Raw genomic sequence first — 23034 nt, forward strand, 5'->3', positions numbered from 1 at the left:
TTACAAAACTCGTCATAAAAATTTATGCATTAGGTTCGGTACATGAAAAGTTCGGCGTCTGAATTAAAGCCGTTCCAAAGTTGTTCCAAAGGCCAAATTCCCGGCCTGGCTAGGCGAAAAGAACAGCTGATCTGTTCCAAATTGAAACAGGAGTTCCTAACTGATTCAGACGCCGAACTTTTCATGTACTGATTTAATTCAATGTAATTAGGTTCGGCTCATGAAAAGTTCGGCGTCTGAACCGGGCTTATTCGGTCTTTAATAAGAAGATCCATGTTTTCCCACGCAATATTGATTACCTGGATCCCTTGCCGTGAGTCCATGAGCAGATGGTAACCTTCCTATTGAACCCAGGTTACACAGAAAGAGCAACAACAAACTCAAGTTTACTTAAGTCAAATTGATTTCTATATCGAAAAGAAACAAGAAAAAAAAAAGAAAAAAGGAAAAAAGAAATTTCTTATTCTGCGCTTAAACTCATAAATACAATTGTACATATAGTGCTATAACTTCAAGTGTTCCACTCACCGTCAAACTCTCGAGCCATGTGTCTAATAGGTTCCATTTCCATCCTTTGTTTTGGAGTACCTTTGTCCAGACTAGCAAACCCAGAAATCTTCGCAACAGTCTGGTTAGTTTCCATGGCTAGTTTATTGGTCTCCTCCAACTTTTCCTTCAGTTTCCAGAATTTCTCTTCTAGCTGTTTTACCTTAACCTGATGAAACTTAAGCGTTGTTTCTTTTGTCTGCGGGAAGACGGCTGGCACATCGTTTTCTTTTGCTGTAGTATATACAACTGAATCAGAATTTCGGCGACTTCTTTGTTTATGAGGGACATTTTCCTTGACTTTTAAGGCTGTTTACATGAAAAAGATAAAAATGAACAAAAAGGATAGTGGATCATTGGGCTTGAAAATATTACGATCATGCGATAAAGGTATCTTCGGCTTTTCTCCCTCGGTCTGTGTCGCATCTATGTGAAGGGAACGTAAACGGGGATGCTGGTCGAAAAATTCAAACTTAACCCCAAAGGAGACTAACCTGTGCATAGTCTTAATTTTATCCGTCACCTCGAGCAGGGTACCAAAACCAGAAAGCCAAATGAGAGCTAGAGTAGCTAGAGTTGATTGCGATTAAGATTCATTTTTCTTTTCTTTTTCAGTTTTCTTTACTGTAGGCTGTGTCCCCTCCGGGCTTTTATCCATGACTTTTCTTATTACGGCCCACTCTGACATATGAAGATCTTGGGGACACTCTTTTAGACACATTTTGCAACTAAATCTACTAGTCAGTTTGAATTACCTCGTAGTTCGGTTGTCATTAGATCAAAACAGGCATTGTGATAGTCTTGTTCGTCAATATGAACTTCCAGTGTTACTTCCTCTCCACCTGAGAGTTGTTTGATTTCATCGGTCACCAGGAATTCTTGAAGCTTGTCACGCAGAACACCATCCTGGTACTGTTTCCACAGTGCCTCAAGAGCTGAGCTGTTTTCTGCCTGAATTGTGAAGCAAATCGAACCTTCACTGATTGCTCGCAAGGTGTTGGCAGCAGGAAGGACGGCTTTAGTGAAAGAGCTTACGAGTTCTTCAAGGTTGGTACTCCTACGCAGGATCATCCAGGTAGTGACGATTACTGTAACACCAGCAACATTACGGAAAGTGCAGTAAGGAGTAACAGCTGTAAAGATTATCAGTAAACTAATGTTATGACTGGGCCATTGGGTACATTCATCTAATTATCGGGAAATTTGATCAATACTTTCATTACTCATAACTATCATAATGACAAAATTCTCAAATTTGATTGGCTATCAACTGTCCTGATTTCAGTGCTAATAGGACAGTATGCGTCATGCTTAAGTAATTGGACAGTACGCGCCATCGCACGCGTTCACTTAAATATATATTTTAAACTTAAAAAAAAGGAAACTCCCGGAATTTCTTGTGTTTTAATTTGAAAAGCACAAAATATCACAAATTTTGTTATAGTTGTGATTAATTGGTGACAGAACTTCGTGTCGTGGGTTAATCGCTCATGATTACAGACCGAATTGGACTCCACTCAATCCTATTACCATTATTTACTATCATTTAAACCCTTACTCTTCTCCTCCCTCTCCTTCCTCTTTGATTAGTTCGCTTTCTTAGCAGATTATTCTGTTAGAAACTTTTTCCGCGGTGACTTTTACGTCTGAGGCATTTTTTGCCTTTTATTTCATTTACCTTTTACTGAAAAGGTTGAATTTTCACCGGAAAAAAAAGAAGAGAAAAAAAGTAAGATATCTCAGTAATATACTGACGACTGTCGCTGCAGAGATGGGAAATGCTCCATAGCTCAATTATAGCGGAGCACTCGCGCGCGAAGCGCGCCAGCGGAGCACCATGGATAAGAAAATGAAGTAATCTATCCATCCGAATAAATTTGGTAGTCACGTGACCGTACATCGACCGACCGACCGCCCGCCCGAGCGACCGTCCGTCCGCACCACAGGCATGCCAATGTAAAATAACTCAATCAACAGGTATGGCAACCCAAATGCAACTCGAGGTTATTTTGGTGGGAAATCGCATAGCCACCGGCGTCTTGTAAAGCAGAGACAACTAAAGAGTCAATAAAGACGAAAACGGAAAACGGAAATTGTTTCTGTATCCGTCTTGTCTAAAGTATTTAAATTAGAGTAACTGTCATGTCCACAAATTTGGGATATTGCTGGTTTTCAGTGTCACGCCATTCAAAATAGATCAAAATCAAAATCAAAACCGTTCAATAGATAAAGTCCAGAATCTGGGAAATGAAAGGAGGTAAATATTCAAAGACCGTCGCCAAGATTCAGGTCATCGGAATGTTCCGTATGCGAGATATCCGAAGAAATGTTTTACCCAAATATATAGAGATTTGTATAGAGAGGCCATGCTGGTGCTCATCCGGATGAGCTCCAACATGGCGGACGGAAACCAACAGAAAAATCTGTTACTGAGTTTCGCTACAAAAGCGTGAATTTATTCTTCGAGGAACTCGTAAACGTTGCTGTTTTTTTTAACCTACATGACAACTCTCTCGGCCGTCATGTAAATGCTGCGTCAGGCAAAAGCTTCGAAATTCAAGCGTACTCTATCACAAACCAAGAACCCTTTTGAAGCGAAAATTTGAATAAAAATCATTTTTCAGCTGCTCTAATATATCGTGAAAGTCAGGAGCTCCGGGTGAAAGTAAAATCTCGGTAGGATTTATAGTTTTGTGGTTTGAATTCTAGTGACGTCATGTAAAAACCAAGAATAGAGCAGGAGAAAGAAAAAGAGAAAGTAGGCGGCAGGCCAGCGAAGCTCAACGAGAAAAAGGGTGACAGAGATCTAGAGCGAGAGATAAAAAACAAAGGAGACATTTTTTGGTTGGAAGAACAACATGAAAATCTTGTAGCGGCGGTGACAAAATGGGAAATGCTAGTGGCCACCAATGCGAGGTGAAAATGAGCGTCAGCGAAAAAAGTGAACGAGAACACGTACGACATTTCCTCGACGAAACATGTAACTAAGAAGTTTCTAGAAGTTTCACGTTGTAGTCATGCAAAACAACGGCAAAGAAATGTACAAAAAAAAGTGTGCTGCACGTGCAAAGTTGCTTTTTTTGCTAATTAGACCTATTCACCGTTCTCCGGCGTTACCTTCGCCGCTTAGCATTACACGATTTTATATTTTTTTGAACAAACTATAAATATTGTCGAGAGCTTCGCTTTTAGTCCTTGCTAAATCTATATATTATGTTATTAAGCTTACTTCCTATAAGTCTCTCTCCAGCATATTTTGCGGAAGACAAGACAGCAACAGCTTGAGCTGAAATTGGAAAGAAAACGAGAAGTTAATTACTGCTTGAGTTAGTATAAAATAGATTTGTCTTATTTCAACCTATCTCTATCATTTAAGAACTGACTTGTAGGTAATGTATACCAGATCTTTGAGGTTGTACGTTCTTAGGGTAGCCTGTAACTCACCGCTATGAGTTGATGACTGAGACGGCTGTATTTCCGTGTATTTGCTCAGTCCTGGGTCACGTCAACCGTGCTCAATGGCCATATCGGAATATGCCCAATTTAACGGCAAAAACGGGATATGTAGCTCATCCATATTTAGAAGTACGCTGTCCTTACTACGGTAGCTTTGCAGTTCAACGCGGTTGTGACTAGAGGAATAGGTGAGGGTTTACTTCGGGGGGGGGGGGGGGGGGAGGGGATACTCATCGGTAAATTAAAATTAAACCCCTAAGGGAGACCATTGTGGGTGTGGTGCAAGCTTAAACTGGCCCCTACTTAGACCATACTAAACTTGATGACATTACGGCATTTTTTTGTAAATTTCTTTATGCACAGCCCTAAGCGATACCTGAAAGGGCAAATATAGTGACTTTCTTTCCCAAACACCCTAAGCGAGACCAAAATCTGCAATTTACACCCCTAAGGGGCCCTAAGCGAGACGACGAGCATACCCGTCACTTTTACGTGGGAGTTCCCCTCGCGGGTTTTACACTTTTGCCTTATACCCGCTAATCACTTTCTGATCGAAGCTATTTAAAGGGGCTGTGTCACGGCAGTCCAGTTCATTTTGTTTAATTATAATTTTGCCAATTACTCTCCCTCAATCGCTATGGAACTTAAAGTAAGCAAAGAAATTACAGGTAAATGACAAAATCAGAGATCCGAGACAAGTAAATTTGTCTCCTGAGCATTATTTTTGAAGTTGCAAGCAGCAGGGATCAACTTTGAAAAACTATTAGGCTGAACAGTTTTCAAAAACCCTAATTTCAATCCGTTTCAATCTTCTTCAGTTTTGCCCGTCCGTGGCATCTGTTGTTTCTGTTATGTTATTTTAACCTTTCTCTAAAGTTTTAAGCTTCTCTTAATTTTAACGGGCATTTTGTAATTTCCTAATTTGACCGAATTTCGTGACACAGCTCCTTTTATATGTATCGTTAAGTTTATTTACTTTTATCAGGAGTCGCTTTTATAAATTAAAAGCCAATTTGTTCAAAAATTTGGACAAAACAATTGCCCATGAAGGAAAAAATCCACTTCCGGTTACCAGGCCTCCTCTGGGGATCGATGGGGAGAACGAGCGTAACTTTTGAAAGTTTTTTTTCTTATTCTTAACAGTAAAAAAAACTTAAGGGGTCTTCGTTTTCGAGTTTTGGGTTATTAGACTTTTCAGGTCTTAGGGTCTTTGGATTAGAGCGTCCCGTTTTAATTTTTCTCGGCCGCACCTCGTTGATCTGCATAATTCAGTTTATATTTTGATGATATATACTTAGCCACACTTCATTCAATATTTGTTAATTAATTTGCGCCAGATTGCTTATAAACCACGTGTGAAGTATTTCAAATTCCTTATCGAATAACTAACCTTTTCTTCTTCTCTTCGCATCCTCTGATTCTTTTATTTTTCTCTCCGTGGTTTCTTCCTGTTCTCTCTTCCTCTCGAATTCCTCAAGTTGTTGCAGCAAATCTGGTCTGTCTTCTCCAACAAGGGTCTTTAAAATTCCTACTTGTCCAACTGCTAAGGCATTGTTATTTTCTAATTCTGTAAGCAGCGCGCGTGCATTTTCTATTCTGCTTTCTCTCTCCTCGGCTATCCTCCCCTTGCAAATTGCAACCAGCCGTTCCAGATGATCGCTTTCGTCGAGTACTCGGCTAACGGTTTCGAGTAATGCCCTAAATTCCTCTCTTTTGATTTCGAACTTCTTGATTCTTTCCAGAAGATTCCATTTCCCTATTCCTTTCACAATCTCTTTTGGTAGCTGTAGATTATCAATTCCAAGATTTTTTTGCTCTTGCAGCTCTTTGAACAAACTTAGGACATCATGAATTCTGTGCTCACTTCCTTCTCGAATGAATCCTTCGCAAATGAATAATAATCGCTGGCTTTCAGAAAGCCAGTTGACCTCCTGGCTTATTTCATAGAGCAAATTGCGGTACTCGATTGCAGACATTTTAGCAAAGAGTGAAAGAGAACCTTTTCTTTTTGCAGCGAGCTGAATACTTTTCGCATCAAGAACAGGGAGAGTCTTAGCGTACCCAGAATTCAGTTTGCGCGGAGATCACGCGATAGACGACTCCAAGCAAAAATATGCTAATGAGCCGAGGGAAAAAAAGCAGACAAAACAAAACAAATGAATAAAATAATAGAGAAAGAAAGGGAAATCCAAACACTTATTTACAGAATAAAGCCTAAATTACGTGACATAGCTATTTACAATAAAAAGCCCAATTACTTAATATAACATAGATATTGTATAGAATTAGCTAAAACCTTAGCTGTCGGACTGCTTTTTTTAAAGGCTGACAATGTGCTTAGGGATCTTAAGGTATCAGAAATCTTGTTCCAAGTAATAGCCGCCAAGTACTTTACTGAGTTCTTGCCATAACGAGTCGTATCAGGTTTGGTACTTGCAGTTTGTTAACCCCTCTCAGGTTTTTGATCAGTAATAGGTCTCTGAGATATTCAGGTGGATAATTGTTAATTGTCTTAAATACAATAATTAACAAGTTCTGGATACGTCGATCCACAAGGTTGTAACCAATACGATCACAAAGAGTGCTAGTTTGTGAAGACTCGTCACTGTACAAGTAACAAAGTGCTCGTTCATGCAACCTATCCAGCTTTTTACAATTAGACTTAAAACAGTGATGCCATATGGAGGAAAAGTAATGAAAATGAGACATTATGAACGAATTAGTATAAAGGCAGAGTTTGGTCCGAAACGATAATATATTCTTTAGTCTACAAAGAACATCTAGCTGCCTTCCAACTTTCTTGCTAATTTTCGTAATGTGTTTTCCAAAATTCAGGGAATTGTCCAATGTTAGCCCAAATAGATCTACTGTATCAAGTAGTGGAAATGCAATGCAATGAGTCAATCACCATTCACTAAAATCAGTGTATGTGTTCTTTAACGTCCCATATAATTTTACACGAACGAGGGCTGTGAGACGGTACCGGTTTCTCCCTTTCTTATTCGAGAATTCTGAAAAGTTCAACTGTTTGCAGATGACATAAAGCCAACACTTTCTCCTCAGTTAATTAAAGAGTCTAATTTTTGGCCAAGCAGGGGCTGAACCAGCGACGTTCCCCCAGAAACCGGTGTTTTTCCAACTGTGTTAGGTCGGGTGATGGTGGAGCGTCTTGAAATTTTTCGATCACATATGGTATAAATCATAATTCACACCTGGAACCCATGCATAATACGGGGTCAAAGAAAGTGGGTTTTACGGCTTGCCATGCAGGCAAGTTGTTGCTAGTTTGTACTAGCCCAAGAGTCTTTTAACTAGCCCCAAAAAATTTTTGATGAGCAGCATTGATTACTGTTCTTCTGTCATTTGAATTTCCCAAAACCTTCAAGGACAGAATCCACTAGCCCGATTGCAAAATCCACTAGCCCCGGGCTATCGGACACGACTTCCTTTGCACGCTGATAATAGGTTCCTGATTACACTCAACATTTAGGTTATAGTGGTAAATCCTTCCGGATTTTCATTGTTTGTTCGTGCCTTTGTAAGTCAGTGTTAGATTTCTCCTAGGGTGGCGTGGGGTACCCAAAAGTTGGGACTTCGCTAAATGTGTGTCGTTTCAAACTTACTGCACTTCCCAGTGGTGGGTGATTTTTGTCTGGCAAATCCCACACCAAGTCTCCAGGATTAGGGGCAGCTGCACATCAAACAAGACTAACACCTCATTAAATCTCCGACAAAGACCCCTACTTTGCTACTTCCAAATCAATCGATGTTTTGTCATATCATTTCAAAACTATCAGAAACAATCTACCGAAATTTTCAACATCTTTCTGTACTGAATTCTCCACGACGTCTCTAAATCTGTTCCAAAAAAAATACACAATCGGCAAATGAAATATTATCATCTTTAATGTTTAATTCATGATTGTTCATTTAACTTTTGCGCAATTACAACTTGATTTGGCGCTGCTAGAAGTAAACATTTTGATGAAACAATAATCACAGTAGACAGAAGATGCAATTAACGAGTCAGATGGAGCTTTACTTTTCCACTTCTCAGCTCTGGCAAAACAAACCTCAAAAATGACACAAAAAGGATGGCAATAAATGTTGTTCATAACAAAATGGTTTATTTGACTGAAAACAGTGACTAAAATAAGAGTTACTCTAAAAGCGCCGACAAGGCTGGTCATGTTTTGGTTAATAAACTTGCATGTAGCCCCTGAAAATAAAAACAAAAGCACCATCATCAGAAAACAGAATTAAAAGTACGATTAATTTAAGGGATAGCAAATTGTACCTATAAAATAGTGGCTCTGGGAAACTCTTGATCCAATACAAAATTGTTTAAAAGTTTGTTTCGAGTTCCAAAGTCTCTGATTTTAAAATGAAATGTACCATTGCTTCACTCACGTTAGATTTCTCCAAAATTAAAACTTGACAAAGAACCAAACCAACTGAAAATTAGTTGTCAGTTTTTAAAACATGAAAGGCATGTGGATAACTGAGCGAAAATTCATTGAACAGACCTGAAACTGAATTGCAGGTAGTAATTTTCATAGAAACTTACACCAATCTAATTTGTAATGAAAAGAAGTATTGGAAGTTACACTAGAAAGCTACCGTAAAATTCCGAAAATAAGCCCCGGGGCTTATATTTTTCAAAGGCCCTTTTTGAGGGGCTTATTTTTTGAGGGGCTCATATTCGGAGGGGCTTATCTATGGAGGGAAATTTGCATTTCAAACTCGATAGGGCTAGCCTTGTTGTTGGAAGTAAATTTACCATTTTTTCTTTGTTTTACGTTGTATTTGAGGGCAATTTTCCAAGTACAAGCCCCCAGGGGGCTTATATTTGGAGGGATGATTTAACGGAGGGTTTTTTGCGTTACCGGTTTGGGGGGCTTATATTTGGAGGGGGTTATACATGGAGGGGCTTATTTTCGGAATTTTATGGTATTCAAAATACATTTAAACATGCAATAATAGAGAGTATCAAATGCAAGTTCCCTAAATTCACCTGGGGCCCTACAAGGATAAAGAGTAAAATAAACAAAAGATGGATAGCAAGGGTTGTTTACACAGCTGTTTTTGGATTAATCTGCAAGCAGAAGCCCTTCAATCATTTTAGATGAGTGGGCATATCTAGGAACATTCAAGGGCCTCTGCTCTCAAGGTATTTTGGAGTGGCCATCCAAATACTACACTGTAGCTGCAATTAAGGAAAAGGGAGTACTTGGCTATGCCAAAACTTGACAATGCTGACAAAAGGCCAATTTGTCATTTGTTAGAACTGACAATCTTGAGAACACTTAAGCTGACAACTACAAGAAGTGCTGCTGCAAAAACAACAAGACATGAAAACACTGATAAAATCATTTAAACAAAGCAAGCACTCACGGAAGCTTCATCCTCATGAACACACGACATGTAAAGAAAGATACTAAGACGCACACAAAACCCAGGAAGAGCAGAAGAAATCTGTTTAGTTTAGACATGCCAACAGCATTGGATTTATCCAAGATAATGAAGCCCAATCCGCCCATGGAGAAAAGAAAACTTGATGCCAAACCCTCCATGATGTACTGACCATTTACACGGTATGGCATGAAGGCAACCTGTAGATGAAAAACACAAAATAGAGTTATAACAGTCACGAAAATATGATTATGAAACATTATTCTTGCATAATAATGCAAATGATCACTTTTTGCCTTGCGCACGATGTTGGTGACCACTTTTTGGTAAAAAATAATGTAACGCTACATTTAGTCTTACGGTTCCTCTACACTCGTGTATAAGAACTTGATTTTTTCCACAGTTGTTGTGCAATCAACGTGCAGAACAATGAGTACATATTTTCTGCCCACCCTTGGATTTTCTGCATAAAGCTTTGATTTAAAGAAATAAATTCGTTATGAACAAAATAAAGTGTAGTTAAAAGACACCAATTTGCTCCATTTTTCACTAAAAACTATAACGTTTCCATTTCACCTACCTTTACAATAAAATTGTATTGACCAGAATAGACAAAGCATCTAGAGATGCACATATAACAAACATAAAAACACCTTTTAAGCATTAGAACGTATTTTTTAATGCACCAAATTGCCGATGCATGATGTTAATCATGCATCTAAGCTTGATTATTGAGCATCATGCCTTTGTCCTTGAGGCACCATACAAGTATGACGAAGGCCCCATTTAAGCACGATAAAGGCACCATTTAAGTGTGATAAGTTACTTAAGTGGGAAGAGAGAGGCACGAAAACAAAATAAGAACAAAACATAAAAATAAATTCATCTAGTGTAGTCGAAAATGCTTTGTTGATACAAAACTGACATTCTTTCTTACAAGGCCAAATATCTTCCAGTTGCTCGTGGTTTTTGTCCATTGTTGTTTGAAAGGGTCTGAGAAGGAATAATTTTAACTGCTGACCTGAATGTTTTGTTAAGGAAGTTATCAAAAGTTACATCACAGTTGATGATGTGTTGTGAAGTATTGAAAGAAACTGCCATGGTAATTGTGACTACACTTACATTTTCACTGTATTCACTTGTTTAAGGCAAGAATTACACCAAAAGAGAAGTTATAAGCATTTAAGTTTTTAAGTTGTGAAAAATACATTTTCGTGAACAAATCCAACAGGGCTGCTGGTTGCTTGGGTGTGTTTGGGTTGGCATTCAAAGGGTTAAAAGTTGATTGCCATAATTTGCATGAAAGCAAATTAGGAAAAAAACCCTCCTACGAATGCTTGCTTTTAAACTGTCAGTAAAACAGCTAGTGCAAAAGAAAACTAAGATATGTTATATAGAAGAGGGAAGAATTGTAGACTTACTGGTTTACTGTGACCAAATTCATCTGTTGTACTTCCCACACTTGGAGGCTCAACAATGACATCATATATGATTCCTACAAAAATAATATCACAAGGCATGGATATGCTTTTCTTGTATTTACATTCAGTTCTTTTTGATAGCCAAGATATTGGCATTTGGTTCCAAAGAAAATTTACATCAAGGCAATTCATTCCACTATTTAATCATTCAACCTTTGAAATGTGAATGTGTAATCCTGCTTTACTTGGTACTGCTGAATTACATTAAAGCTCATTACTGACTGATTCCAAGTTATCTCTACTTTACAGTCTGCTGTATAAATCACTATACAATGCTTATCAGTGAAGCTCAAACGGCTTAATCCTAAACATTAAATATAAGTATAAAATGCTGATTTTGAAATGGTTAAAATGGTGATAGCAAAAAGTTTCCACAAAGATAACAATGTCACACTCATGGTCGATGAGGCTACTAATATTTGCATACTTAATCCCTTTTTAAAAATTGACAAAGTTTTGGATGATCTAATGTAGCTGTTCAATTTTACCCAGATTGTAGGGCCCAGATAGAGCAGGCTATGTTTGCCATATGCTACTGAAGTTAAATGGAGGTATAATAAAATCAGAGTTTCTGAGGTGGTAACCACTATTATTCAGTTTGAAAGGATCCACTATACAAGGAGGCGATAAGTTATTTTTAACTTTATGCATATCTGAGGCCTTTTCTTGTACCTGACGATTCTGTAAAGTAGGCAAATCAGCCAAACGTAATAATTCTTTTGTTCCAACGGACAGCACATAGTGCTCTTTCTTAAAGGTTTTCTAACTTTCTGGTGTCTGGCATCAATTGGCAGTGAGATGTGGCAATACTGCAGATTTGTCAATTTGCAATTTGCTGATGTAGGTATTAATTTCTGTAATTTAGACATCATGCCGAAAAGACTTGAACCTTTCCTGCAAGTGTTGCTTGTGTAAGTCGTAAATCTTAATTGTTCATCCACAGAAATGCCTAGCAGCTTTAGCTCTGGTTTTTGTACTTCCTCAGTAGCTCAGCATTTTGACTTTCAATTCCTTGTTCTTTTATTTTGAGCCAAAGCTTATGGTCTGAAATTTGGAGAAATTACTTTTCAAACGTTTTTGTCATACCACTGGGACGCTTTGCTCCTTTCTTCATTCAAAATTTGTTCTACCTCTTTAATTGTTTCAGCAGTATGTGACAATTTCATTGTTGGTCACCGGCGCACATGAATAAAGTTCAGTTTTTCACCAGGTAATGCAAATCATTTTGGAATACATTGCATAAGAGTGGTCCAAAGAAAGATCCTTGCGGGCAACCCCTTGTTGTTTCATACCACTCACTGGTTGTTTCTGGATCGATTCTTACACTTTCTTTCACAAAACTATGACTGTATCAAACCTAGTACTTCATCTGAAAAGCCATAAAAAGCTCTCAATTTGGCAATCAATAATGGGGAATGAAGTGAATCAAATGCTTTGGACATATCACTGGAGAAAACTCCTGGCAATTTCTTTTCATCTAAATTCTGTTTCCAGTTTATTAGGTCCATTTTGTTGCAGAGATCCGATTGCCCTTGTTAAATTCCTTAGGCCAACAACTCCTTGCTATGCACTTGTTGTTTTCAATGTGCTGCTAAGGAACAGCTTTCACCATTTTCCTTAAGAGATGTTTATATGGCTCACATTTTTTGACCATAAACTTTCATCAATGAAGTAAGAAATTAGTGATTATTGATTTTAATTGATTAAATTGACTAATCAATTAACAAATATTGAGCTTTATCAAGCATAATTCATTAATCAATTAGCTTTCCGATGATTGATTTTGATCAGTTAGCTACGTCCTGTGTTAATCCATATGATATGAAAAATATATTTGAATATTTTTTTAAGAGTTTTGTTTTATTTCTCTATGAGAAAACCTGCTGTTAGACTTTTCTCAAACTTAACCAATTGGTTGTTTAAAAGTTATAGAAACATAAATCCTTAAGGTGAAAAGGGAGAGGTAGGGGGTGGGGGGGTTCTGGGAGCAGAAGCACCTTCAATTGTTTAAAATCAATAATATAATCATATTGATACTTGAAGATGATACTATTGATACTGTAAGGAATTATTCCTTACAATTTCAATATGAACGATTCTTCATTGAAAATGTTGAAGAATTTCTAAGACACACCAGTTTCAACTGGAATAAAAAGAATAAGCTTAAAAATACGCTACAGTTGTCGAAATTTGTATTTCTCACTGTACACGTAATAAGCTCAGCTGAGTCAGACTGATCAGTTCTTCGAGGAAAAGCAATAAAAAAAGAAACATACTTACCTCCAGTGACTAAAAAATACGAAAGGAGAACAAAGGCAAAGACAACCATGGCTGACGGAGCTTTTACCCATCCTGGCTTCTTTAATTTTAGATTTGGTACTTCTAAAACATGAAAGGGAATCGCATACAAAGCCTCCATTTTGGAAAGAGAGAGAAAGGAAGATATTTTGAAGAATCTGATTGGTCCAGCTGTTCAATAAATTGTCCAATTAAAATTGTGTATAGATCGTGGCAGAGTAAGGCCGAGAAGACCTGAGGATGACTGAAGTGCTGCAATTTGATTGGCTCACCGGCCAAACGCCGCTATTTTCAAATACGGACAACTCGCGTCACTTTCACTGTGCCTTCAGCTTGGGGACACTCTATTTCGACCAGGTTTGTTTTCCTTTTCGTACGTTAACTGTAGTTTTTTTATTAGAAGCGTTGTACTTTTGATATTTAATTTTTGTATTGGTACCGAATTATACAGGGTCGAATTTACTGAACAGCAGTTACTTTGCTGAAAGAAATTGGATCAATTCCGTTGGGTAACAACAATGTGATCACCGCCTGTATGCAGTCGATCCGTTACCACGCTTGTTTTGTTCTTATTTCCATCGCAAATCGGAATTATTCAACGCTGTTGATACCACGTACAGTATCTGTAAGCAGTTTTCATAAGACATAGGTTTTCTTTTCAATTCAGGAAAGATATGTTCTTTTAAAGGCAATAGATAAATTGTGATGCATTCGTGATCACCGAAGCAAGGTTAAAAATCGAGTTGGCATTATCATGTGCCGTCGACGCAATACTCAAAATGAAAAATCGACATAGCTACCTGTAAGCGTAAAGTATGTAGCATAAGACGTTCTTCTTATCCATTGAAACATTAAATGCTGAGTCAAATTTGTTTTTAAACTGTTATTGCAAAAGAAATGCTTCACCAATGATGGTTTCGATCTATTAAAATCTTCGGAGCACGCTTTGAAAAGACTCACGCGGTGCGCTCTTGTAAAAAAGCTTATTGTGGTTCGAATTGCTTGATAGAGAAAAGGTGCCTCGATAAATATAGCATTCAAACAATCTGTATAAAACATAAAGAGAAGACGAAAGTCAAACTCGAAATATTGATAAAGCGAAAATCTGTTAAATCAAGGAAAGAATGCGTGCTTTGTTAAGTCTTATGTAACTTTATGAGCTCAGACACGATTTAAAAAAAGATTTCCCACCTTTTCTTCTGTTTTCAAAGTATTTCTGATTTCTAGAAATCCACCTGGACATAGTGTTTCCATGCTAAAGAAATGAAATGTTCTTTTCTACTCGGTGTTTTCGATGGAACTTCCTGAGAATAATACAGGAACAATGACATTTCTTCTGAAAGCCGAAAAATGATATTTAAACGTTTTACTATTTACTTTGTGTCAGCCAAATGCCAAAGAAGTTATCGATTTCTTATGCAATACAGTAAATAAGTTTGTTAGCAAACACCTCATTTTACAAAAACAAACCATTCATATATGTTTTTCGATCCCTTCAAAACGACAACTTGCAATATTGTGTACCACATGCACCTCTCTGGACATTCTGTGATTTATTATTATTTTTTTTTCAAGGTAAGTCCTAGGAAAACTTAGCACTAATATCACACAATTCACAATGGGATCCAATGGTGATGAAACTGTGACCATGGAAGACTTCACTAGAATTGAAAAGATAGGTGAAGGTACGTCATCTTGTACTTAAATTTAACATCAAGGGTATTATATGTATAACAAAGGAATCTGTTAGCCTTCAAAAGTTTAACTCTAGTTGTTTTAGAGCTCTGTATTTAAAGGGACATCCATGGAAATTACTGACACTTGTGTCTTCTTAGTCTTTTCTCTTACCGTTTGCATTACTTACTGCTCATACTATCTATCTAAATGAAATACTGTCTTCCTTCTGGCCAGGTACATATGGTGTAGTATACAAAGGACGCAACAAAAAGACCAACAAACTGGTGGCCTTGAAAAAAATCCGCCTTGAGCTAGCAGAGGAAGGAATACCTAGCACAGCAGTTCGAGAAATTTCACTGCTCAGGGAGCTTAGGGATCATCCTAATGTCGTCTGTTTAGAGCACATACTCCACGACGATGCAAAGTTGTACTTAGTATTTGAATTTCTGATGTGTGACCTCAAAAAGCACTTAGACTCAACCCGGGGATTGTTGGACCCCATGTTGGTTAAGGTAATTTCTTAGGTACCAGATGCAAAAAAGTGTTGTGTCAATTTTGTTGTCCTAATTTTTGTACATTGACATTAGCAATTTAAACAAGCTACCATTAAGTTTTAATAAACCAAGACATTTATTACTATTACAAAAGTACATCTTATTGTCAGGCTATAAAAACTGTGACCACAGGTACAAGAAAATTATGTCGTGAAATGTCATGTCTAAACCAATCTCTAAATGATATATGCACCGTAGAAACAGTATTATTTACATTGTGAAAATTAATGACAAATATAATAATTGAGTATGTCTTAAAGGCCAATGTTCATCAAAACAGCTTTGTGCACCACACTGACTGACTATTTTATTAGAGAAAGAGAAACTGTAATTTGTGAACATCCTCCTCCCCATCCCAATCCCCTCCCCCCCGGATAGTGGGGAAGACGTGAATTAAAGTAAAAGGCATGTGAAAAGTTGGACATTCAGTTTCCTCCTGTTTTATTTTTGTGTTCGTGCTTTCTCGATTCAGAGGACCCCACTATCTTGGAGCCTGAATGGGCTACTGAAGCGTTTGAATGCTTTCTTAATTTGCAGAGCTACTTATACCAGATGACAAACGCTATGTACTTTTGTCACAGTCGCCGAATTTTACACCGTGACCTGAAGCCCCAGAACTTGTTAATTGATGAACAGGGACTGATAAAGTTAGCTGATTTTGGGCTTGGTAGACCATTTGGAATCCCTATCAGGGCTTACACTCATGAGGTATGCAAACATACAGTCAATATTTTAAGGTAGTATATATTAAATTATTTTATATTTTATATTTTATGATTTATTTACCTAGGCCTTTTCTTGAGTTAAATACAGCTCAGGTGGCCCAAACTCATGTAACAAGGAAAAGGTGTAAAGTAGTTTACATACCAAAGCTGACAAGTGACCTTTGTGCTTGATGTGTTGAAAATAAGAGACTTTGTATGAGAAATAAAATACAGAGATCCGCTAATGCTAAAAATGAATTGAAATGAATAAAAAAGACTTACCTGCGATGTATTCCTCTGTGTCTGGTGTCTGCTCAACTGCTACTGTTTTTTTTTGTTTTGGTTTTTTTTGCCTTTATTGCATAACCACCATCGATATCCTCGGCGACCCAGGGGCAGTCAGTCGGGTCAGGAGAAAAGGCGGGATGAAAGTTTTTTAGCTGACTGACTTCCCCTAGGTCTCCAAGGATGCATAACCACTGTTCCTGCCTTGAAAGGACGAAGTCAACGCTGGTCATTTTGATCTGGCAGGGACCTGGACCAGTCACAAAAAAAATGCCATTTTTTCTGCCGAAATTCAATCCACTGCAAAGTTTTTCAGTTCCAGCTCCCAGGAAGAAAACCTCTTCTTCCTCTCTGGGAAATCAGCTCAAAAATGCTTGATAATTTCCCCATCAAGTTGAGCCATTTGCACCTGACTTCAAGGGACGTCACGGGCACTTGCGTTTCACTCGCTCTACTATTTCTGAGGAAAAATGGGGGACTACTCATAGTCTAACACCGACAGGTGCAAGGGCTTAAAAGATGTGTTAAGTTAAGGAAGTAATAAGATGCTCGCGCTAAGTGAGGGATTGCATGTCCGGGTATGGTTTGAAAGGATCACAGTTAACAACAGAATGGCAATTTTCTCTTATTGTTAGGTGGTAACTCTGTGGTACCGGGCACCTGAAGTTCTCTTAGGATGCCAGAGATATGCCTGCCCTGTGGACATCTGGAGTGTGGGGTGCATATTTGCAGAGATGGTTACCAAGAAACCTCTCTTTCATGGAGATTCAGAAATTGACCAACTTTTTCGTATTTTCAGGTTTGCATTACAATAATATTATCTTTTCCACCTTGTAAAATTTACATGGTGTGAACAGAGATTTAAGTGCTTAGAGTGGCCTACATTGAAGAGACATGAATTAAGACTGACCCTCGACATGGTTGTTAAAGGTTAGGAAATGGTCAACAGGGAAAAAATTTCATCAAGGTCAGGGAATTTCAGTTCAAGTCAGGGAAAAGTGAAATGTTAACAGTACATATTTTTTATTGTTCCCTTTGAACAACAAGCTAATGTTGGGTTTAAACAAAATCAATCCTATTTGCACATTATTGTCAAGCAATTCATGTACACTGTACATGACTTGCTGAAATGCTTTATGCACCTATCAATGTAAATCCTGTGGGGGGGGAGTGCAGGCAAGGGGAGGGGATTTGATGCCTGGGACTATCCCCGCTGTCGGGCTTTTGATCGTGCGAAGCAACCCCGGGGTCGGGACATTTGACTTTGACCGACAGAAGCCTAGTATCAATTCAGAAGCAGTTACCAAGTCCGTCCCTCGAGGCTTCCTGAAAGTCACGTTGTTGGAGAAAGGTATGAAGAATAATACAGGAACAATGACATTTCTTCTGAAAGCCGAAAAATGATATTCAAACGTTTTACTATTTACTTTACTATTTACTTTGTGTCATTTGTTTTAATCGCCATAATCCGATACTTTAAACTGTCATCTAAACAGATAATGTCTATTTTGAGAAAGCTTTTATCTTCAAGTTCCCATCTGATTGTAAAACTCGATTGAAATCGAATTCCACCATGAAAGTCAGAGGATTTTTTATGGGTCACTGATCCGACCTGTTCCGACATGTTGAGCAGATGTTATAAAGCATTTTACGTTTTGTTAATATTATATAGCACGGTCAATCTTCCTGGAGTGATTTTGTTGTTCAAGATAAGAGATGCTAGTGGAGAGAGAAAATACTTAATTACAGCGAGTAATTTAATGGAGCTTCCGTTAACCGTAAATAAAAGTAGTAACAACGTGTTTGAAATGTTCTTTTATTCGTTTTATATAGTATTATAGCATTGTTTGTTTAGATTTTTTCCCCTAGGGTGGGGGCTTTTTTGACACTTTTGATTGACCTTTCGTTTCCCACCCTGGGGAATTTGATTGAAAAATTTTAAAATTTGTCAAATCCCCACCCCTTGCCCGCGTTCCCCCCCCCCCCCCCCCACGGGGTTTACATTGATAGGTGCATTATGTAACACTTACCCTTTTAAATTATGAATATGTGAATTTCATTAAATGAAATTGTGAAATGAAGAAGTACAACTCGAACTCTGAAGGGAAATGGAAAACAGTTGAGTTTGTGGGGAATTTGAGTTATCGGGCTAAATTTAGGTGAAATTTTGATCAAAGGAAAGGAAAATTTGTTCCAGTTAGCAGGGAATTCAAGTAATCCATAGCCTGTGTACATACGTCCCCCTTCCCTCAGAAAAATCGGGAGAGGGGACGTCTGTGAATCGCCGACGATAATCGTGTTCCTGTTTCCCCGGAATGTTGGGGACAGCCTCTGATTGGTTGTAATGTTAATGCCATGACGCAAATAATTTCCGGTGTTGTGATTGGTGAATGAACCTCAGAATAGATTCCCCGGGGAAAAGCTCAGCCTTTGTGGACATTCATATTTGTTTACCTTTATTTGTATTTCGGCTCTCTCGAAAAGGCATGAGAAGGTAAGACCACCGACGTTTGCTGCACCGGTTGTGGATGCATCTGTCTGTACCGGTCGGTATTGTAAATAAAAGAGAGGGCATACAAAATCCAAAGTTAACAGCCAAGGCCGCGGGTCAAGCTTACCCCAAAAAGATTCTATTAATGAATTGGTTATTTGAAAAAATGAATCCGTTAGTCGTTCCCGTAACTGGTGTCAAATTTAAATCGGCATTCTTGTATGCATAATAAGCAGTGAATATTTTAAGAGAACTACTCTGCATTTGGTCAGATTGAAAATCTTTGAATGGATTAAATGTCTTAGAAGACATTTACATCAAATTCAGGGAAACTGAGCTGGTAGAAATTTCGTAACTAAATCGCGTGTGAATTCACGGCTCATTACGCATGCAAAAATGCACACCGAGATGAATCTAAAATCTACAACTACCAACGGTTCAACTTAATTTCGAATAATAAATACATTAATGGATCTTAAGAGGTACGCTTGACCTGGCTTGACTGTAATCATCTTCAACGTGAAGATGTTCGTCTAGCCTGTGCACAGACGCCAGAGCTATTTTTCGACCTACCTGTGCCTTTTCAACTGTCAACGAAAGAACAAAAAATAATTTATGCAAATTTATACCGGAACACGATTAACGATGGCGATTCACAGACGTCTCCTCTCCTGATTTTTCCTGAGGGAGTGGGGACGTCTGTACACAGGCTAAGTAATCCAAAGTTTAGTCATTGTTGTTCTCCTGTAACTGCAAAGAAGATCATCAGAGGTTAAGACACAACTTAATATGCGGCTGCAAAAAGAAAGCCCAAAAAATTCAGACTTGCTGGGATTCATATCCTGGCCCCTGAAATAAAGGGTTTCTTAATAACTGTTTATTATAAGTTGTGACCTTTGCATTTAGTTTATTACTAATCCTTTCATACCATGGATACTTCATATTAAAACTATTGAATTTGTCTTCAAAGAATTCTAGGTACACCAACAGAGAAGAATTGGCCAGGAGTGTCACAGCTTCAAGATTATAAAACAAGCTTTCCAAAATGGAGTGGAGAGGGACTTAAGAAAGCGGTTCCTCAGCTGGATGAAAATGGACTTGATTTGTTAGAGGTACTAGATGGCAGTTGTTTGAAACTTTATATTATAATTTCCCAAACATGAACTTTAAACTGTGGTCACCTTGGGTTTCCCATTTGTTGTAATAAACTACACCATGAAATGTCTCTAGTTGTGTTCAAATAAATTTAATATATGTAGGTGCCCAGCAGGGAAACATACTCAGGCACTAGCCCAATTACCAAGTAGGAACTCTGTCGAAGTGTGTTAAAACTGAAATATTGCTACCACAAAAGTAATAATCTGAATAGAATGTTCAATAAGTACTTCATTAGTGAGGGTTTGTGCAAAGAAAGTTGTGTCTGATAACCTGGGGCTAGTGGATTTTGTTATCGGGCTAGTGATTTTTGTTCTTGCCCCAACGGGCAAGTGCTGTTTTTTGAGGAAATTCAAATTACAGAAGGATTGTAACCAATCCTGCTAATCAAAAAGGATTTTGGGGCTTGTTGAAATAACTTGTGGGCTAGTACGTGCTAGCTACAGCTTGCCCGATTGGCAGGCTGTAAAACTGACTTTGTTTGCACCCTGGTTTGGAAAGCATTCATTCCAATGGCAAAGAGAGTCATGTCCAATAGCCTGGGAGCAGTGAATTTTGCATGGGCTAGGGAATTCTGTTCTTAACTCGCTCAATGGGATCATAAGATCTTATCCTATGTACCCTTTATTTGTTTTTGAGTTTTTACACTTGAATGCATAACATAATGTTTCAAAAAAATGATCTTGTCTCTAGTTTGTGTGATCAAACAGCCTGATAGAAATAATATGAAAGTTATTTATTTTAATAATTTAAAATAGAGCAATATTAATCAACTGAGGCATGATGTATTCTATCTCCAACAGAAAATGCTTTTGTATAATCCCGCAAAGAGAATATCAGCAAAAGCTGCATTGGATCATCCGTATTTCCATGATTTGGACCTGTCCACACTACCTGCAACCAAACAGACCACCATAATTGGAAATATGCCAAAAAGCTTCTAGATACCAAATTATCTTAGTTTTACATTCACTGTTTTTTTCTCTATAAATGAAATACAGCTGTGTACAGTACATTGTAGAGCATCTAAGGGGGTGTATTGTCTTGGATTATGTAAGTTAACTGAAAATTGTATATATTACTTTCATCTGCAAATGACATTTCCTAGACTTGGCATCAATAGAAGATAGTATAAACGTCAATACCCACCAAGGTGCTATAACACAAACAAGCCTAATTTGTTTTTTTCTGGAGTACTATGATTTCATCATAAGTTACAGGAAGCCACACCTTGCGTTCTGTTGCTGAAAAAGTTCATTATTACTTAATTGTATTTACTTGAATAAGCACCGCAGTACTAATTAAATTTTTCATGCCTCAAATGTGACACTTCTTTGAGGGTGGCTTTTGTTTAAAAGTTGGATGTGACAAGGAATTGTTTTAACGACAGTATTACTTTTTTCCACCCCAAAGTAACAGAATTGAGGTTGTTTGTTCCAAATGTGGTGCTTATTTGAGTAAATATGGTATTCTCACTTCTTGGGGGAAGGACTTTGGCTTAACTAAAAGGTTTTGAATTTGCCAAAACTACTGAACCTACATGTGAGTTGGGGAACATTTAGTTGAACGCGGCAAAGTTTGTTATCTTTGAAAAATTTGATTCTTTACAAGGCTTAAAAAGGGAATTCCCCTGTGTCTAAAACATTGGTTTCAAAGCCATGTTTTTCATTTAAACCAAGCCATTAACAACAGAAGCTTACTCTGTTATAACTATTGTGTTGTTTTTATTGATGCCAGTTTGTACAAAGTTAAGTTAGTAGATGCATTTAAAAGTAACTCAATTTAGTTTAAATTTAAAAGAAAATTAAGAACAATTTATCACAAAATTATGTCCTACGTCTACTTCAATTTTTATTCTTCATCACAAACTATTAACTTAGCTTTTTGAGTGTCGCTTTCTTGCTAAATTATGTAGTATACAAAAATCAATAGAAACAAGCTATTTTGAATGATGTATTTTTTATTTATGATACTATTGCTGGTGCACAATTTGTAGTTGTCATTAATTCTATAATGCTTCAAAAATATATTAACATTTTCAGTGACAAAGGCTGCAACTTATATTTCCTTCATGATAGCTGGTGTATGCTTTTTTAACAGACTTTCATAGTCATTAAAATGAAAAAACAATTATAATCTCCATTTTCTCTGGTCTTATTTTCTGTCCAGGTTCATAAGTGAATCTAGTTGATCCAACAGTCAGTTCTGGTTGTGAGTTTTGGGTCTGTCATTCTTTTGATATCTGCGATTATAAAAATTTCCAGATGGGGAGGTGGGGGAATTTAACCCATGTTTAGGCATGAGATTGCCACTCAGGGGTTGAAGACCTAGGGGTGGCGAATGGTACCTCGAAAAACATGGGTCTTGAAAAATTTTGGTAGGATCTCAAAATCGTTTTGATCAGTCTCGAAGTCTCCTTTTTGCATGGTTTGTTTTTACTTTCTTTGAGTCTTGCAACTTTTTCCAAAGAGTCTCGGGCTCAGATTTCTAACTAGGATATCGGTGTCTCGGCGAGTCTCGGATTTTACCATTCACCACCCCCTACGACCTGACTCTGGTTTACAGTCGAGCCGGGAAAACTGTGAACACCAGAAATATTTCTGTAATGTTTATATTGTGTTGAAAGAAAAAAGCCAACCGGGCATAACAAACTAAACTGCCAGCAAGAACGGTAATTTATTAGTTTGTGGTTTTGTGGCTAGTAAGCGTACCCTGGCCCTGGTTGTTCAAATGTCGGATATTGCTATCCACTGGATAAATCACTATCCAGTGGACAAGTATTTGGGAAACCAATAATTGCAATAATTATCCACTGGATAGTGATTGAACAGTTGGGGCTGATATTTGCTGTAATTGGTCATAACACAATAAACCTTCCTGAAATATTTCAAGTGTTCATGGTTTTCCTGGTTTGACTGTAAAATGAAGAAAAACAAGGAAAGAGTAGTTGCTTGACAGTTGGTAAGATGCAGGTC

The 23034-nt window shown here is 37.7% G+C and overlaps 3 protein-coding genes across 3 annotated transcripts; 1 reads left to right on the forward strand and 2 right to left on the reverse strand.

Annotated features, from left to right (window-relative positions):
* Nucleotides 1-1242: 1242 nt before the first annotated feature.
* Nucleotides 1243-6032, reverse strand: LOC140935632 (uncharacterized). Its single transcript, XM_073385204.1, has 3 exons — nucleotides 5393-6032; nucleotides 3776-3832; nucleotides 1243-1679 (listed from the first exon to the last, which is right to left on the reverse strand). The coding sequence occupies exons 1-3, from the start codon at nucleotides 5976-5978 to the stop codon at nucleotides 1288-1290; spliced, it is 1035 nt and encodes a 344-aa protein (XP_073241305.1). The 5' UTR covers nucleotides 5979-6032; the 3' UTR covers nucleotides 1243-1287.
* Nucleotides 6033-8015: 1983 nt separating this feature from the next.
* LOC140935633 (oligosaccharyltransferase complex subunit OSTC-like) lies at nucleotides 8016-13341 on the reverse strand. The gene is made up of 4 exons (XM_073385205.1): nucleotides 13176-13341; nucleotides 10836-10909; nucleotides 9397-9614; nucleotides 8016-8221 (listed from the first exon to the last, which is right to left on the reverse strand). Exons 1-4 carry the CDS (start codon nucleotides 13312-13314, stop codon nucleotides 8200-8202), a joined length of 453 nt encoding a protein of 150 aa, XP_073241306.1. The 5' UTR covers nucleotides 13315-13341; the 3' UTR covers nucleotides 8016-8199.
* Nucleotides 13342-13504: 163 nt separating this feature from the next.
* Nucleotides 13505-21908, forward strand: LOC140933516 (cyclin-dependent kinase 1-like). The gene is made up of 7 exons (XM_073383100.1): nucleotides 13505-13550; nucleotides 14769-14878; nucleotides 15105-15382; nucleotides 15962-16132; nucleotides 17049-17212; nucleotides 19875-20016; nucleotides 20863-21908. The coding sequence occupies exons 2-7, from the start codon at nucleotides 14812-14814 to the stop codon at nucleotides 21001-21003; spliced, it is 963 nt and encodes a 320-aa protein (XP_073239201.1). The 5' UTR covers nucleotides 13505-13550; nucleotides 14769-14811; the 3' UTR covers nucleotides 21004-21908.
* The last annotated feature ends 1126 nt before the right edge of the window (nucleotides 21909-23034 follow it).

This window comes from Porites lutea, chromosome 4 (genome assembly GCF_958299795.1).
Source record: "Porites lutea chromosome 4, jaPorLute2.1, whole genome shotgun sequence".
In the NCBI taxonomy this organism is placed as follows: Eukaryota; Metazoa; Cnidaria; class Anthozoa; order Scleractinia; family Poritidae; genus Porites; species Porites lutea.

Coding starts and splice junctions, on each gene's coding strand:
- LOC140933516 (XM_073383100.1), top strand. CDS start 14,812: ATGGGATCCAATGGTGATGAAACTGTGACCATGGAAGACTTCACTAGA. Junction 16,133..17,048: donor TCAGGGCTTACACTCATGAG/GTATGCAAACAT, acceptor TCTTATTGTTAG/GTGGTAACTCTGTGGTACCG. Junction 20,017..20,862: donor ATGGACTTGATTTGTTAGAG/GTACTAGATGGC, acceptor TATCTCCAACAG/AAAATGCTTTTGTATAATCC.
- LOC140935632 (XM_073385204.1), bottom strand. CDS start 5,978: ATGTCTGCAATCGAGTACCGCAATTTGCTCTATGAAATAAGCCAGGAG. Junction 3,833..5,392: donor TGCGAAGAGAAGAAGAAAAG/GTTAGTTATTCG, acceptor TTCCAATTTCAG/CTCAAGCTGTTGCTGTCTTG. Junction 1,680..3,775: donor TGGAGAGAGACTTATAGGAA/GTAAGCTTAATA, acceptor TAATCTTTACAG/CTGTTACTCCTTACTGCACT.
- LOC140935633 (XM_073385205.1), bottom strand. CDS start 13,314: ATGGAGGCTTTGTATGCGATTCCCTTTCATGTTTTAGAAGTACCAAAT. Junction 10,910..13,175: donor GTATTTTTTAGTCACTGGAG/GTAAGTATGTTT, acceptor TTATTTTTGTAG/GAATCATATATGATGTCATT. Junction 8,222..9,396: donor TTCATGAGGATGAAGCTTCC/GTGAGTGCTTGC, acceptor TTTTATTTTCAG/GGGCTACATGCAAGTTTATT.